This window comes from Lissotriton vulgaris, chromosome 12 (genome assembly GCF_964263255.1).
Source record: "Lissotriton vulgaris chromosome 12, aLisVul1.2, whole genome shotgun sequence".
NCBI lineage: Eukaryota > Metazoa > Chordata > Amphibia > Caudata > Salamandridae > Lissotriton > Lissotriton vulgaris.
The window spans coordinates 630,859,539-630,874,384 of NC_141700.1; the positions used below are offsets into that span (position 1 = coordinate 630,859,539).

A 14,846-nucleotide genomic window follows, 5' to 3' on the forward strand; every position below is an offset into this window, starting at 1 on the left:
GAAAAATGCCACCCCCCTATTTACATTAGCCCTTGATTATAGGCGACACATCGGCTTCAGTCGGATATGTCAGGTATTTTATTTACCTTTGTTTTCAAAAAGTTTTTCAAAGAATTATAACTTCTCATGGCAGAGAAAAAACACTGTACATATAAAAAATAATAGACATATTGACAACAATACAGTATTTACAACATGAAAAAAATCTCAAAGCGATTCATACAAAACAACTGTACCAGTTTCCGGATATTCAGGCAAAGGTGCAAAATGAATGTGCAAACCTCAATGACCATAGATGAACAAAGTTTTTAAACTATTGGACAGAATCACATTCACAAGGAGATGTCACATTACACAAATGTTGTGATTCAAAAAACTCGCAGTGATTAGAAATTACGTCTCCTTTCATGCCGACGCGTTTCGAACACCAAACAGAAGTTAAGGGTTCTCATCAGGGCCGGGTTGCTTTCTGTCTGTATGTGTATGAGAGAAAGGTAACAGTGTATGAATATCAGTATGTGACCTACTTAATTAAGACTGCTAATGATGTATCACATTCAAAAGTGATAGTACCTTATTTGTCGCTGTTGTTCTCAGGTAAGGTTTTGTGCATCAAAGGACTTTCGTCTGAAGGAAATTAAATTAAAACAATCAATTTCAGGCATCGTTCTATGCTAGCTAGCTCTGCTGTGACCTCATGTCAAAGTGCTGCATGACGTACCTTTCAGTGATTATCGGTCTGTGTGGGCCATCCCTACGCGCGGTGAGGTTTTGTCCTAAAGGAAAGGCGAGGATAGTTTTACTATCATTGCGCTTCTGCGTTGTTCTGAATGAGCACAAAACATTAAATGAGCGATTCCTACCTTGTAAGCCAGCACCGCGCGTTTCAGGAGCCGCTGGCTCCGTTGTCAGTTAATTGCAGCCGGTGGCTTTTACCGCGGGTTCCGTGTGCGATCCCGTATTGCTTTTATCTTGCGCTGTTTGAAAAAGACAGGGCGATCAGTTGGAGTCCCTGTGGCGGGCAAAGATAATCCCTGGCATATTTTAGCACGGCTCACCTCGTATTGGGCGTCTTACTCCAACCAGCGGACAAGGGTGGTGCAGTGGTGATCTGGTCTAAAGAAAAATACCTCAAGGAGGGTGCTACACAGGTCAATAACTTAGAATGGTACAGAGAGCTCCCAGGTGACCCGATGCGGTCTATTCAGGGACAAATTGAAGAGATAATAAAAAGTGGTGTGGAAGAGGGATTTGTGGGACCAAAGGAAAGTGACTTTTTGATAAAGAAATTTCCAAGGACGCCAATCCTATATTTTTTGCATAAAATTCATAAAAATTCGGAGGAACCACCGGGACGACCAATAGTCTCCGGATGTGAATCATGTTTGAAACCCCTATCGAAATATATCGATTTCTTCCTGAAGCCCTTTATCGGTGATGAGGTCACAGCAGAGCTAGCTAGCATAGAACGATGCCTGAAATTGATTGTTTTAATTTAATTTCCTTCAGACGAAAGTCCTTTGATGCACAAAACCTTACCTGAGAACAACAGCGACAAATAAGGTACTATCACTTTTGAATGTGATACATCATTAGCAGTCTTAATTAAGTAGGTCACATACTGATATTCATACACTGTTACCTTTCTCTCATACACATACAGACAGAAAGCAACCCGGCCCTGATGAGAACCCTTAACTTCTGTTTGGTGTTCGAAACGCGTCGGCATGAAAGGAGACGTAATTTCTAATCACTGCGAGTTTTTTGAATCACAACATTTGTGTAATGTGACATCTCCTTGTGAATGTGATTCTGTCCAATAGTTTAAAAACTTTGTTCATCTATGGTCATTGAGGTTTGCACATTCATTTTGCACCTTTGCCTGAATATCCGGAAACTGGTACAGTTGTTTTGTATGAATCGCTTTGTGATTTTTTTCATGTTGTAAATACTGTATTGTTGTCAATATGTCTATTATTTTTTATATGTACAGTGTTTTTTCTCTGCCATGAGAAGTTATAATTCTTTGAAAAACTTTTTGAAAACAAAGGTAAATAAAATACCTGACATATCCGACTGAAGCCGATGTGTCGCCTATAATCAAGGGCTAATGTAAATAGGGGGTTGGCATTTTTCGTGGTATAAAACTATTTTACAAGGTCCAGCCTTCCCCTCTGAATAAGGGCCTAACTCCTTCCTTCTTTGAGGAATTCCGGAACAGCACTAACCCGTCGAAGGCCATCTTCAAGGCGGTGAAAGATCTTATGTCTAAGCGGTCTATCTCCACGGCTGAGAGCTCTGTCACACACTGTGAATCCCTCGCTTCCTATTTCTTGGGAAAAGTCCAGGCTATATATCGGACATTCCCGAGCACTGGTAAAGTGCTGGGTAGTCCTAAGGAGATACCTCACCAATCCACTTTGCTCTCATTTCCCCCTCTCACCCTGGAAGGGTTTGACAAACTTGCTACGCAAGTTAAATCTGGGTCTCCATCCGATCCAGTGAGGCCTGCCCTCTTTCGAGACCAGACCTTTTTGGGACGCGTGGCTATACGCTCCCTTGTCAATCTCTCCCTAGAGACGGGGGTTGTCCCCATTAGCTGGAAGCAGGCGGTGGTGTCTCCGATCATTAAAAAACCCTCTCTTGACCCGTCTAAGCCGGAAAGCTATCGTCCCATCTCGCTGCTACCCTGGCCAGCTAAGTTGACAGAGGCCCATGTCAATCTGGCCCTGTCTGAACACTTAGCCCGGTCCAATGCCCTCGACCCCACACAGAATGACTTCCGTGCTGGCCACAGCACGGAGACTGCCCTTCTTGTGATGGTGGAACATCTCCGTGCAAGGTTGGATGCTGGTCAGACGGCGGCGCTGATTTTGTTAGACCTCAGCGCCGCCTTCGATACTGTATCGCACAGCATCCTCCTTCAGCGGCTCGAGGAGATTGGTATCGGTGGCCAGGCGCTGCAATGGTTCCGCTCCTTCCTGGACAACCGCTCCTTCTGTGTTGCCATCCCTCCCTTCAAGTCCAGGTTCCAGCCTCTGGCCATGGGGGTTCCGCAGGGGTCCTCGCTGAGTCCCACGTTGTTCAACCTCTACGTGAGACCGCTGGCTGATGTTGCAAGGCAGTGGGGCCTAACCATGGTCTCATATGCCGACGACACACAGCTGGCGGTTACTCTCAGCGGGGATGCGGAACAGGATGCCCCCAGGTTTCAGTCTGGACTGAAGGCGGTGGCCAGCTGGTTGACAGGTAACTGTCTCCAGCTTAATGCCACAAAAACAGAGGTTATGGTTGTCGGGAAGGGAGTGGAGCTCTGGGGCGATCAGTGGTGGCCTTCGGAGTTGGCCCCACTCCGACCCCGGTGTCGGAGGTGAAGAACCTAGGGGTCTGGTTAGACGCTGGTCTCACATTTATAGGGCACACCAAAAAAATCGCAGCCTGTTGCTTTGGACTCTTAAGAGGTTTAAGGCCGGTGCTTAAGTTCTTCGATGCCCCTACCAGACAGCTTGTGGTCCAGGCAACCATCATCTCTCGTCTGGACTACGCTAGCTCCTTGCTGGCTGGGGCTAACCAGGCTGAGTTAACCCGTCTGCAGCGGGTGCAGAACGCCGCGGCGAGAGCCATTGTTGGACTACCTAAGTTCTGCCCGGTGTCTCATGTCCTCCGCTCCCCGCACTGGCTCCCGGTTAGGAAGCGTATTCTTTTCAAGGTCTTGTGTTTGACCTTTAAAATCCTAAGAGGCATAGGCCCTGAGATTCTGGCCAACTCCATTTCCTTCTATGTCCCTACCCGCAATCTTCGATCTCAAGGTCAGGCCCTTGCTGTTGTCCTAGATTCAGGCTCAGCAGGATGGGGGGCCGCTTCTTTAGGGTGAGAGCCGCGTTAATCTGGAACACCCTCCCAGTTGAAATTCGGCTGCTTGAGGACTTGCTGTCTTTTCGTAGAGCCATAAAGACCTTCCTGTTTTAGCCTTCCTGTTTTAGTCTGTTCTAGCACCTTTCTGTGGCATTATCTCCTTGTTGTGTTATGTTTGCTCCGTGTCTCTGCGCCGGGATGCTCCTTCGCTGGAGTCGCTGTGCGCATAATAAATTGTTATAACATAACATAACATAACATAACTATTGGCATTGTAAATGATAAAGCTATTAATTTAGCTATTTAAAAAAAAACACATAAATAAAAATAATTCATTTATAACAACAATAGCTCAAACTTTCCTAATGCGAGCCCTATTGCATTTCCAATGCTTGTTCTTTCTTCCTATGCTTAGGTGAATTCTCCATTTACGGACTTCTTTCTCTAGTTCACAGCGGCCCAGGCAATAACAGCTTCCACTCTAGGCTATTGTAATAGAATCTGGTGGTTCAGTGGATTAATGCATCTGGTTGAGGAATTCAGTGATCTGCTGTCCGAAATAAAAGCTCGATAAATGAAGTGTTCGTCAAAGGCAAAAGAAAGAGAGAACAGACTACGGAAAGTTTCGTGCTACTGATTAACCCCTCCATGCTGATGACAGAACGGTTCCGTCATCAGCTACGGGTGAGCTGTGCTGATGACGGAACCGTTCCGTCATGACTCCGCCCGCGCAAGGCGGAGTCAGCACAGGCGGAAAATACGCCCCGCACGGAAGGGGTTAATGATCACCCAATGAAATAGGGATGCGAGTGGTGCTGTTATTTACAAGTAGTAGGATATAAAGATTGGCAAAGTGAAGAACTTCACTCTCATTGTTAAAACGGGTTGCAAGTTCCCCCCAATACATGTTCTCATGGAATGATTGTTACTGCGCCGGTCACATCCACAGCATGATTTTTTTGCATTTGTACGGAAAGTTCGTGTTGTGTTTGATGAATGTCTGTCAGAACAGTTCGTTAGCAGTATTGATTTTCAATATAACGCGTAGGAGTCACCATGGAACATCCAGGAGAGAAAGGAAACTGAGGACAGACTACCGTTCGCTGACGACGCTAGATGGAGAGTCGTCAAATCAGTGCAGCCCTTATGACTGTTGGGTTGGCTCACGCGCATAAGGAGAGGACAGAGAGTGCCGCCACTATCCTTGATGACGATTCGAGACCCAGTCTAGGTTTACTCAGCCTTTCATCCTTCCGAGGTCGGTTTTCCATGGGTAATAACTGCTGTGCCTACAGGTGTGCTTGAGGGGACCTATAAGGTTCATAGCGCTGCGTTCCATACGAAAGGCAACAGGGTCGTTATTATGCAATTTCTTTTAATCACACTATGAATGTTTGCAAGCTATATTACATGGAAGAAATGCACTCAAAAAGGCACATATCTAATGACGACCTGGAGTTAAAAATTAACTCAGCGAGTAGTTTCTGTCATAAAATAAGTGTGATTTTCTTCACGACTTTGCAACAGCATCGGACAACAGTAAACGGTGAAAACGGTTCTCTGTGCAGCTGGCAATATAATCATGAAAATCCAGGGCACAAGGCGGACGCTCGTGTAAATAGTGAAGTTTAAAGGATTAGCTTCCCGTTCCCATGAGGCTGAGAGATGTCACCTGGTGCCACAGCGCTGCTGCTTACATTTCCAAACACTAGATGCATATAACCAGGGCTTTAAGTGGGATGAAAAAACTTGGGGGGGAGGGGTGTCTCTCAAAGGGGCGTGGCCAATGTAATTAAGGGCGTGGCTTAAAACACATAAGGTAAAAAGAATGCCCCCGACTTGTATTTTGCTGTTTCTGTCATTGTATCCAGATATATGAGACAACAAGTAACATCATACCTACAACAAGTCAGGACTATTGGCTTTGTCAATTATTGTTAGTTGCATAAGATAAATAAGCAGAAACTATGGCTAGTATATAATATTGAAAAAGCTTCAATTTAAAGCCCTGGTGACACCACAATAATGTTGCTGCTCCTTTGTTTCAAAAAGAGAAGGGAAATCCGGCACTGATTCCCCGCCTGTGCAGGCGAATTAGTGAGTGGGCGGAGTCGTGACGGAACCACTCCGTCATGAGCACAGCCCACCCGTGGCTCATGACGGCGTGGTTCCGTCACGAGCATGGCGGTGCCGCGCTACCCCCCCTTTACCCCCCCAGCGCCGCAGCGGAATTACCGCCGTGGCCAAGGGCTTCCCCAACAACGCTCAGCTGGCATGAGGTCATGCTGTAACTTCTCCACTAGTGAGAAGTGAGCAGTTGGAGCACGCGCACATCGATGTGCCTGCTGTCACTGCATCCCGGAAAACAAGCATTTGCAATGCAGTAGGTCTCGCATTTACGCAAGTTTGAGCTATTGTTATTGTTAATGACAATGCCTTTTATTTATATTTTGGTTTTTAAAACATAAAAGGCTTGGTCATTTACAATGCCAATAGCTCAAACTCGTGTAAATGCGAGACCTATTGCATTGCAAATGCTTGTTAGGGCTCGCCTGCTGTGCGCACAGCTGGAAGCTCTATAGGGCTTATCCAGTGTTTAACCACCACTGGCGATTCCACTGGCGATTCCTTTGAGTGCATGTGCTTTTTAGGTCATTGCGCAAGCGCAAGCCCTAAAAAGCGCGTGCACAATGCCACCAGCCATCTGCCTGCCTGCCTCGCATTACCACATCAAAGGCAGCCGTCCCAGGTCATTTGTCACCTCCTAATTATTCACGGCCTGCCGGCCGTATTTCCAGTTTAGTCTCCTAATCTTCCCGCCCCTTGCTGCAACAACTGTTTATGCTCTGCTTGAAAAGGAACATGGAATGCATGCTGTATCCAGGACCACGAATTCCATGCTTCTTAAGAGGGCTTTTCGGAGTTTTGGTTTAAGTACTGAGTGCACTGTGTAGTAGCTAGCTAAGGCACAGTTATGTTGCCATGTGCTGTTGCCGTGCCCAGACAACATTCATATATATTTTCTTTCCTTTCTGCACACATTGTTGCGATTTATTTTGCCCTGCTACTTATCATTTTCTAAGCAGACCTTTAAAATTCGTCATTCCTTAAAATATAGTGTAGCTTCGGTATTAATTAAACACCGACAGGTTTAACAAAACCTTCTCCCAATGCAGATGTTAACAAACAAACCTCTCTCATTTACGGTTCGTACTCTTTTCTTTTCTGTGATTTAGTTTTCCTTCCAGAATAACGTCCTACATATTTTTCTGCATGTATCTGTTGGAACAGTAGCAAGCACTTGTCATAATTTATCCAGCATCGTCAAAGGATAGATTTTTTTTGTTTTGAGAGTTGTAATTTCCGTTAAGGCTCCCACCACACAGCTTCACCTACACAGCTCCACCAAGGCACCCACCACACAGCTCCACCGAGGCACCCACCACACAGCCCCACTGATGCACCCACCACACAGCTCCACCGATGCACCCACCACCCAACTCCACCTACACAGCTCCACCGACGCACCCACCACACAGCTCCACCTACACAGCTCCACCGATGCACCCACCACACAGCTCCACTGATGCACCCACCACACAGCTCCACCGACACAGCTCCACCGATGCACCCACCACACAGCTCCACCTACACAGCTGCAGCGATGCACCCATCACACAGCTCCAGCGATGCAGCCACCACACAGCTCCACCGACACAGCTCCACCGATGCACCCACCACACAGCTCCACCGATGCAGCCACCACACAGCTCCACCGATTCAGCCACCACGCAGCTCCACCGATGCATCCACCACACAGCTCCACCGATGCACCCACCACACAGCTCCACCGACACAGCTCCACCGACGCACCCACCACACAGCTCCACCTACACAGCTCCACTGATGCACCCACCACACAGCTCCACTGATGCACCCACCACACAGCTCCACCGACACAGCTCCACCGATGCACCCACCACACAGCTCCACCGATGCACCCACCACACAGCTCCACCTACACAGCTGCAGCGATGCACCCATCACACAGCTCCAGCGATGCACCCATCACACAGCTCCAGCGATGCAGCCACCACACAGCTCCACCGACACAGCTCCACCGATGCACCCACCACACAGCTCCACCGATGCAGCCACCACACAGCTCCACCGATTCAGCCACCACACAGCTCCACCGATGCAGCCACCACACAGCTCCACCGATGCAGCCACCACACAGCTCCACCGATGCAGCCACCACACAGCTCCTCCGACACAGCTCCACCGATGCACCCACCACCCAACTCCACCGATGCACCCACCACCCAACTCCACCGATGCACCCACCACACAGCTCCACCGACACAGCTCCACCGATGCACCCACCACACAGCATCACCTACACAGCTCCACCGAGGCACCCACCACACAGCTCCACTGATGCACCAACCACACAGCTCCACCGACACAGCTCCACCGATGCACCCACCACACAGCTCCACCTACACAGCTCCACCGATGCACCCACCACCCAACTCCACCGATGCACCCACCACACAGCTCCACCGACACAGCTCCACTGATGCACCCACCACACAGATCTACCTACACAGCTCTACTGATGCAACCACCACACAGCTCCACCGATGCAACCACCACACAGCTCCACCGATGCAACCACCACACAGCTCCACCAATGCAACCACCACACAGCTCCACCGATGCAACCACCACACAGCTCCACTGATGCAACCACCACACGGCTCCACTGAGGCACCCACCACACAGCTCCACCGAGGCACCCACCACACAGCTCTACCGAGGCACCCACTACACAGCTCCACAGATGCACCCACCACACAGCTCCACAGCTGCACCCACCACACAGCTCCACCGATGCACCCACCACACAGCTCCACAGATGCACCCACCACACAGCTCCACCGATGCACCCACCACACACCTCCACCGATGCACCCACCACACACCTCCACCGATGCACCCACAACACACCTCCACCGATGCACCCACCACACACCTCCACCGATGCACCCACCACACATGCCCCCACCACACATGCCCCAACCACACAGCTCCACAGATGCCCCATCACACAGCTCCACCGATGCACCCACCACACAGCTCCACCGATGCACCCACCACACAGCTCCACCGATGCACCCACCACACAGCTCCACCGATGCACCCACCACACAGCTCCACCGATGCACCCACCACACAGCTCCACCGATGCACCCTCCACACAGCTCCACCTACACAGCTCCACCGATGCACCCACCACACAGCTCCACCGATGCACCCACCATAAAGCTCCAACTACACAGCTCCACCGATGCACCCACCACACAGCTCCACCGGTGCACCCACCACACAGCTCCACCTACACAGCTCCAGTGATGCACCCACCACACAGCTCCACCTACACAGCTCCACCGATGCACCCTCCACCCAACTCCACCGATGCACCCACCACACAGCTCCACCGACACAGCTCCACCGATGCACCCACCACACAGCTCCACCTACACAGCTCCACCGATGCACCCACCACACAGCTCCACTGATGCACCCACCACACAGCTCCACCGACACAGCTCCACCGATACACCCACCACACAGCTCCACCTACACAGCTCCAGCGATGCACCCATCACACAGCTCCAGCGATGCAGCCACCACACAGCTCCACCGACACAGCTCCACCGATGCACCCACCACACAGCTCCGCCGATGCACCCACCACACAGCTCCGCTGAGGCACCCACCACACAGCTCCACCGAGGCACCCACCACACAGCTCCGCCGAGGCACCCACCACACAGCTCCGCCGTGGCACCCACCACACAGCTCAGCCGTGGCACCCACCACACAGCTCAGCCGTGGCACCCACCACACAGCTCCGCCGTGGCACCCACCACACAGCTCCGCCGTGGCACCCACCATACAGCTCCACCGATGCACACACCACTCAGCGCAACCACAGCATCACTGGTTCAAATATGTTCTTTCAATTTTTCAAGCTTTCACGCTTTATTACAAATCACAAAAAGATGTTAATTTTTCACTTCTGTTCTTGGATTTTCGTCACAATAAAAAACACTGAACATAATCTTCACAAATGTTATTTACAAAAGTTTAAGCTATTGCCATTACAAATTAAATAAATAATTAAGTATTAATTATTTTAAAAAATTAAAAGCCATTGTTATTTGTAATATCAATACATCTAAGTCACGTAAATACAAAACATGTTGCATTGCAAATGCTATAGGTGTCACATTTGCGAAAGTTATAACTATTGGCATTGTAAATGATAAAGCTATTAATTTAGCTATTTAAAAAAAAACACATAAATAAAAATAATTCATTTATAACACCAATAGCTCAAACTTTCCTAATGCGAGCCCTATTGCATTTCCAATGCTTGTTCTTTCTTCCTATGCTTAGGTGAATTCTCCATTTACGGACTTCTTTCTCTGGTTCACAGCGGCCCAGGCAATAATAGCTTCCACTCTAGGCTATTGTAATCGAATCTCGTGGTTCAGTGGATTAATGCATCTGGTTGAGGAATTCAGTGATCTGCTGTCCGAAATAAAAGCTCGATAAATGAAGTGTTCGTCAAAGGCAAGAGAAAGAGAGAACAGACTACGGAAAGTTTCGTGCTACTGATTAATGACCAGCCAATGAAATAGGGATGCGAGTGGTGCTGTTATTTACAAGTAATAGGATATAAAGATTGGCAAAGTGAAGAACGTCACTCTCATTGTTAAAACGGGTTGCAAGTTCCCCCCAATACAGGTTCTCATGGAATGATTGTTACTGCGCCGGTCACATCCACAGCATGATTTTTTTGCATTTGTACGGAAAGTTCGTGTTGTGTTTGATGAATGTCTGTCAGAACAGTTCGTTAGCAGTATTGATTTTCAATATAACGCGTAGGAGTCACCTTAAAACATCCAGGAGAGAAAGAAAACTGAGGACAGACTACCGTTCGCTGACGACGCTAGATGAAGAGTCGTCAAATCAGTGCAGCCCTTATGACTGTTGGGTTGGCTCACGCGCATAAGGAGAGGACAGAGAGTGCCGCTACTATCCTTGATGACGGTTCGAGCCCCAGTCTAGGTTTACTCAGCCTTTCATCCTTCCGAGGTCGGTTAAATGAGTACCAATTCCATGGGTAATAACTGCTGTGCCTACGGGTGTGCTTGAGGGGACCTATAAGGTTCATAGCGCTGCGTTCCATACGAAAGGCAACAGGGCCGTTATTATGCAATTTCTTTTAATCACACTATGAATGTTTGCAAGCCATGGAAGAAATGCACTCAAAAAGGCACATATCTAATGACGACCTGGAGTTATAAATTAACTCAGCGAGTAGTTTCTGTCATAAAATAAGTGTGATTTTCTTCACAACTTTGCAACAGCATCGGACAACAGTAAACGGTGAAAACGGTTCTCTGTGCAGCTGGCAATATAATCATGAAAATCCAGGGCACAAGTCGGACGCTCGTGTAAATAGTGAAGTTTAAAGGATTCCATGAGGCTGAGAGATGTCACCTGGTGCCACAGCGCTGCTGCTTACATTTCCAAACACTAGATGCATATAACCAGGGCTTTAAGTGGGATGAAAAAACTTGGGGGGAGGGGTGTCTCTCAAAGGGGCGTGGCCAATGTAATTAAGGGCGTGGCTTAAAACACATAAGGTAAAAAGAATGCCCCCGACTTGCATTTTGCTGTTTCTGTCATTGCATCCAGATATATGAGACAACAAGTAACATCATACCTACAACAAGTCTGGACTATTGGCTTTGTCAATTATTGTTAGTTGCATAAGATAAATAAGCAGAAACTATGGCTAGTATATAATATTGAAAAAGCTTCAATTTAAAGCCCTGGTGACACCACAATAATGTTGCTGCTCCTGAGTTTCAAAAAGAGAAGGGAAATCCGGCACTGATTCCCCGCCTGTGCAGGCGAATTAGTGAGTGGTCGGAGTCGTGACGGAACCACTCCGTCATGAGCACAGCCCACCCGTGGCTCATGACGGCGTGGTTCCGTCACGAGCATGGCGGTGCCGCGCTACCCCCTTTACCCCCCAGCGCCGCAGCGGAATTACCGCCGTGGTTTCCCTTCCCCAACAACGCTCAGCTGGCATGAGGTCATGCTGTAACTTCTCCACTAGTGAGAAGTGAGCAGTTGGAGCACGCGCACATCGATGTGCCTGCTGTCACTGCATCCCGGAAAACAAGCATTTGCAATGCAGTAGGTCTCGCATTTACGCAAGTTTGAGCTATTGTTATTGTTAATGACAATGCCTTTTATTTATATTTTGGTTTTTAAAACATAAAAGGCTTGGTCATTTACAATGCCAATAGCTCAAACTTGCATAAATGCGAGACCTATTGCATTGCAGATGCTTGTTTTTAATTTGGGACACTGAGGCAAGGCCTTGTTTTGTATGGCTCCCCCATTACTCCTCTGCCCCTGTGTAGCTGTTAAAAACAAGGGCAGACGTTTTTCGGGCAATACATAACCTAAAATTCTAGATGGATAAAAATATAATTACGGGGCTGTTATTTACCTTGGGGTTCGGATTGACATCATAGACAACTCGAGCTTCGCCCTTGTTGTCTTTTCGATGTCACTAGGAACATAGTATTTGGGCACTATGGGAGGTACAGGTTACTTTTGTCATCTGCCTCCAAAGTAGGCAATTTCACGGCTAGAGCACATCTCTACTAAAACAGATTTTCATCACTTTGTACATTATCTAGTGTATCAGATAAGGCCTAGGCCTGCCGTGAACTACAATATGTTTTTGGCTAGTCCTAAACATGGAGGGCAACACAAAGTGTGCCCAAATACTGACTTGAGGACCACTGTCCCGTTTCTGGGTTCGCAGGTGTTGCACGGGGTGGCGGCACTCTGAGGTTTACAGTGACCAAGAGTTGTTTTTTTTTACCTGCGTCCTGTGAATGTGAGCCTACCGAACCATTCATCTGAAAGTTCTTCTGCTCACATTGAACATGGAATTCTAGCACCCAGAGCCAGGGAGCTGGGCTTCTCAATGGATTACTTTGCAGTACATGTGTGTGTGGATGAGCCAGAGTGATAGAGGCTGTATGGCTTCCATGCTTCAATTTGGGAAACAGCTGGAGATGGACCTCTTTAAGAAAATACTACTTAATGGCAAAGTAGCAGTCCCCCTTCACTGTCAGACCCCAGCTACTCTATTCGCTCATCGACTCCTTGTTTGCCTTAGGCACTGTACCACTCTCCACTGCCTTTTGTTTAGGTTTGCACTATACAAATATTACATACATGTATTCAATATGAGACATAACTAGTAAACATATTTCAAAGGAAGAAAGAAAATCACTTCTGTGATAAATAGCAGTAACACCTACGTACATTTATTGTTAACGTTTTATCGCAATCTTGGAGGTGTTCCACACCTCCTGTACTACTGGTATTTACTCGTTTTAAAGGAATCGCACATGGTATTTTACATGGTTCAAATCATGTATCTTCCTTTGTAACACCTATTAACATGTACAGTAGTAGATGTGTTGAAATCAGGGGCTCTTTAAACGTAAATGATTTGAACTCTTTGTATTGCAACTTGAATAACGGCAAGGATTATAGCGTGTTCACTGATGCTAATTTTTCATTGAATCCGATCCTTTTTAGGAGTCTTAACTGACTAATTTTGTTTGCTGTTTTCTTCATGCAGAATTACCACCAGTACATTTTTTGCATGTCTTAAAATAGGTGGATTCGGCGGAGTTGTACAATATTTACATTACTACAAGTATTATGGCTTTAATACAGCGTTTTAACAGAGACTCTGAGGAATTTTATATTGTTTCTTGTTAATCAGTGTACTTACTACTCTGAAGTTTAAAAATCTAAGCTGGGCTCCTGTGGGGTTCAAACCTCTGACCTCTAAATTGCATGTCATTACACTAGGGTCATTAACTTGTTGAGCTATATTTCTGCTGCTAGCATGGGGAATGCCATCTCTTACTCCAGTATTCTTAGCTGCTGTCCGCACCCATCCGTCTATAGTGCTCGTATCCCCTCCTGTTCTTTGTCACAGCTCAATCCTTATTAACTAATTATTTGTTTTTGTCTATCTGCAGGCTACGTGCTTTTGAGGTGACGAAATACAGGAGTTCTGTTCCTCTGGAATGCAGTGAACAGTTCTTCATTCACACGCTGACACAAGTACTCACATACAGACCCTTGTTAAAAGGTGAGCATTTCCTTGAATGTTTTTGGGCAACTCGTGGTAACGTGACTGTTTGAACCCCCTCATTTCACTGACGGTGCTCAGTGTTGGGGCAGTATTGGTTTACAGAGGCAAAAGTAGATAATACTAACGCTCTATTATGTGGTAGTGTGGGAAAGCAGTTAGGCTTATCAGATGTAGTGCTAAGCATTTGTTGTACTTACAAAGGCAATCATTGGAACACACACTCAAGAATGAAGTCGACTGATTTTATAGAAAAATAGCACATCTTTTTATATATATTTTGAACCAAGAACTTCACTTACAGGTAAGCAAGTAATATGTTTCAGCAATAAGCAAGGTAAGTACAAGCAATATACAGTTGTGCGCAGTTAAGTACGATCTTATCCTATGGAGAAAAACATGCATAAGGGTTTAGGGGTTCACCTTTGGAAATTCGAATGTTAGAGAGCAAGGGTCCAGAGTTTGACCAGCAGTTTCTCGGGAGCGTCATGGATTCAGCTGGGAGAGTGAGTAGCTGGTGCGCTATGAAAAATGGGGGCCAACTAAAAACAGGCTGCCCAGGAGGACTTGTGGGCAAGTCTCAGGGCATTCAAACAAGTGCAGAGTTCGCAAGGGCCTGGTGACCATGGGAGCACAAAGGTTTCAGAGATTCTCCAGATGGTGGGGGCTGGGTGCAGAGCAAACAGGTGATCCAAGCTCTGTTGCACAAAGCGCA

General features: G+C 47.3%; 1 protein-coding gene across 1 annotated transcript in view; it reads left to right on the top strand.

The window, feature by feature from the left end:
- Positions 1-14,846, top strand: part of FANCA (FA complementation group A) — an 850,506-nt gene that overhangs the window by 231,229 nt on the left and 604,431 nt on the right. Inside the window, exon 11 of the mRNA XM_086945786.1 lies at positions 14,019-14,131. Within this exon, the coding sequence (XP_086801912.1) occupies positions 14,019-14,131 (113 nt within the window). The remainder of the gene's footprint in view (positions 1-14,018; positions 14,132-14,846) is intronic.